We start from the raw sequence: 2725 nt of genomic DNA on the forward strand, positions 1-2725 counted from the left end.
GAGCTGTTTATATATTTTGGAGATTAATACTTTGTCCATTGATTTGTTTGCAAATATTTTCTCCCATTCTGAAAGTTGTCTTTTCGTCTTGTTTATGGTTTCCTTTGCTGTGCAAAAGCTTTTAAGTTTCCTTAGGTCCCATTTGTTTATTTTTGTTTTTATTTCCATTACTCTAGGAGGTGGATCAAAAAAACTTGCTGTGGAGCTTCGGCTCATCCCCTCCCGGCCCCTGCGCGCGGCTCATCGTCATGGCGGCCCTCAGCAAGTCCATCCCTCATAACTGCTACGAGATCGGCCACACTTGGCACCCGTCCTGCGGGGTCTCCTTCGTGCAGATCACCAGGGGCGCCCTGGAGGAGTCCCTGAAGATCTATGCCCCCCTGTACTTGATTGCAGCAATTCTCCGGAAACGAAAATTAGATTATTATTTACACAGACTGCTCCCTGAGATCCTACAATCTGCTTCATTTCTGACTGCTAATGGGGCCTTGTTTATGGCTTTCTTTTGCATTTTAAGGAAGATACTTGGAAAATTCTACTCATGGAGTCCTGGCTTTGGTGCCGCTTTGCCAGCTTCTTATGTGGCCATTCTAATTGAGAGAAAAAGCAGGAGAGGGCTGCTCACAATTTATATGGCCAACTTGGCCACAGAAACACTATTTAGAATGGGTGTAGCAAGAGGAGCCATCACAACGTTAAGAAATGGAGAAGTCCTTTTATTCTGCATCACAGCTGCCATGTACATATTCTTTTTCAGGTGCAAAGATGGTTTGAAAGGATTTACATTCTCTGCACTTAGGTTCATTGTTGGGAAGGAAGAAATTCCCACACATTCTTGTTCACCAGAGGCGGCATATGCAAAAGTGGAACAAAAGACTGAGAAACATGAGGAAAAACCAAGAGGAACGAATATAATTGCTCTAGTCAGGAAGCTTGTGGATTCAGTATGTAAGCATGGACCAAGGCATAGATGTTGCAAACACTATGAGGATAATTGCATCTCTTATTGCATTAAAGGTTTTATCAGAATGTTTAGCGTGGGATACTTGATCCAGTGCTGCCTCCGGATTCCCTCTGCATTTAGGCATCTGTTTACACAGCCATCCCGGCTACTTTCTCTCTTCTACAATAAAGAAAACTTCCAGCTCGGAGCTTTTCTGGGCTCTTTTGTTAGTATATACAAGGGTACTAGTTGCTTCCTGCGCTGGGTCAGAAATCTGGATGATGAACTGCATGCCATTATAGCTGGATTTTTGGCGGGAATATCAATGATGTTTTATAAAAGCACAACAATTTCCATGTATTTAGCTTCCAAATTGGTAGAGACAGTGTATTCCAAAGGCATTGAAGCAGGAAAGGTTCCCTATTTTCCCCATGCAGACACTATCATCTATTCCATCTCTACGGCAATTTGCTTCCAGGCAGCTGTCATGGAAGTTCAGACCTTGCGACCATCTTACTGGAAGTTCCTTTTAAGGCTCACCAAGGGCAGATTTGCCGTCATGAACCGAAAAGTCCTTGACGTTTTTGGTACTGGTGCATCTAAACACTTGCAGGACTTCATCCCTAAGTTGGATCCAAGATACACAATTGTAACACCAGAGTTGCCCATCGAGTTTTCTTGAAGATGACTGTAACTTATTAATGTGACTTAATGTTTCATTATTTTGTCCTAGAGAGTTAATTATGTTGAACACAAAGGAGGGGGCCCGAGTTTGAACGTCAGTGTTATTTCAATGAGAGACGACGCTCTTTTTTTTGTTTTTCTTACCAATCAGAAATACAGAAGCTGTTTAGGAAAGTGTTGCTTAATAATTAAGCTCCCTGGGCTTCCCTGGTGGCGCAGTGGTTGAGAATCTGCCTGCTAATGCAGGGGACACGGGTTCGAGCCCTGGTCTGGGAAGATCCCACATGCCGCGGAGCAACTAGGCCCGTGAGCCACAACTGCTGAGCCTGCGCGTCTGGAGCCTTGCTCCGCAACAAGAGAGGCCACGAGAGTGAGAGGCCCGCGCACCGCGATGAAGAGTGCCCCCTCACTTGCCGCAACTAGAGAAAGCCCTCGCACAGAAACGAAGACCCAACACAGCCAAAAATAAATAAATAAATAAATAAATAAATTTATAAAAAAAAAAAATAATAATTAAGCTCCCTCTATAGCCAGAATCTCATTCTGGATCACTGTAATGGTTGACATTATGATATATTATTATCGATTAAATTATGTCCACAAGCAATATTAAATAATCTATGTAGAAATATAGTAACAAATAAGAGTATACTTAAAATTACTTTAAAAGATGTTTTACTTCATTCCAATATAATTCTTGGTTAAAACTAACAATATTTCTACATTTTAGGATACAAAGGATCACGGGTACATGGATTTGGTCTGTATTTTTTTTTTTTTTTTAACTTCTGATTTGGTAACTATAGTAGTGAAATGTTATGGGTATGGAGTAACTCTTCACAGACAATGCTGCTTTATTTAGTATAGAGCAAATTAATTGGAGAAAGTGGCCATTCTTACTTCAGGGATGCAAAGACGGGTCTCATACTGTTTGGATAAATGCCGTGGTATCCGTGCTCTTTTTCCACTGATACCTTCATCTCTCTCCATGATCAGTTGGGTTCTTTGGCAGCCCAGTGGACCTATGTATTAGTGGCAGGTTAGGAGCAAATGGAAATTGACATATCTGATAAGGTTGAAATGTATGTTTTAATCTTT

At 41.5% G+C, this 2725-nt stretch overlaps 1 protein-coding gene across 1 annotated transcript; it reads left to right on the forward strand.

Annotated features, from left to right (window-relative positions):
• Positions 1-228: 228 nt before the first annotated feature.
• On the forward strand, positions 229-1774 carry LOC130709061 (transmembrane protein 135-like). The gene has a single exon (XM_057554920.1). The coding sequence runs from the start codon at positions 249-251 to the stop codon at positions 1623-1625; it is 1377 nt and encodes a 458-aa protein (XP_057410903.1). The 5' UTR covers positions 229-248; the 3' UTR covers positions 1626-1774.
• The last annotated feature ends 951 nt before the right edge of the window (positions 1775-2725 follow it).

Source organism: Balaenoptera acutorostrata, chromosome 1 (assembly GCF_949987535.1).
Source record: "Balaenoptera acutorostrata chromosome 1, mBalAcu1.1, whole genome shotgun sequence".
In the NCBI taxonomy this organism is placed as follows: domain Eukaryota; kingdom Metazoa; phylum Chordata; class Mammalia; order Artiodactyla; family Balaenopteridae; genus Balaenoptera; species Balaenoptera acutorostrata.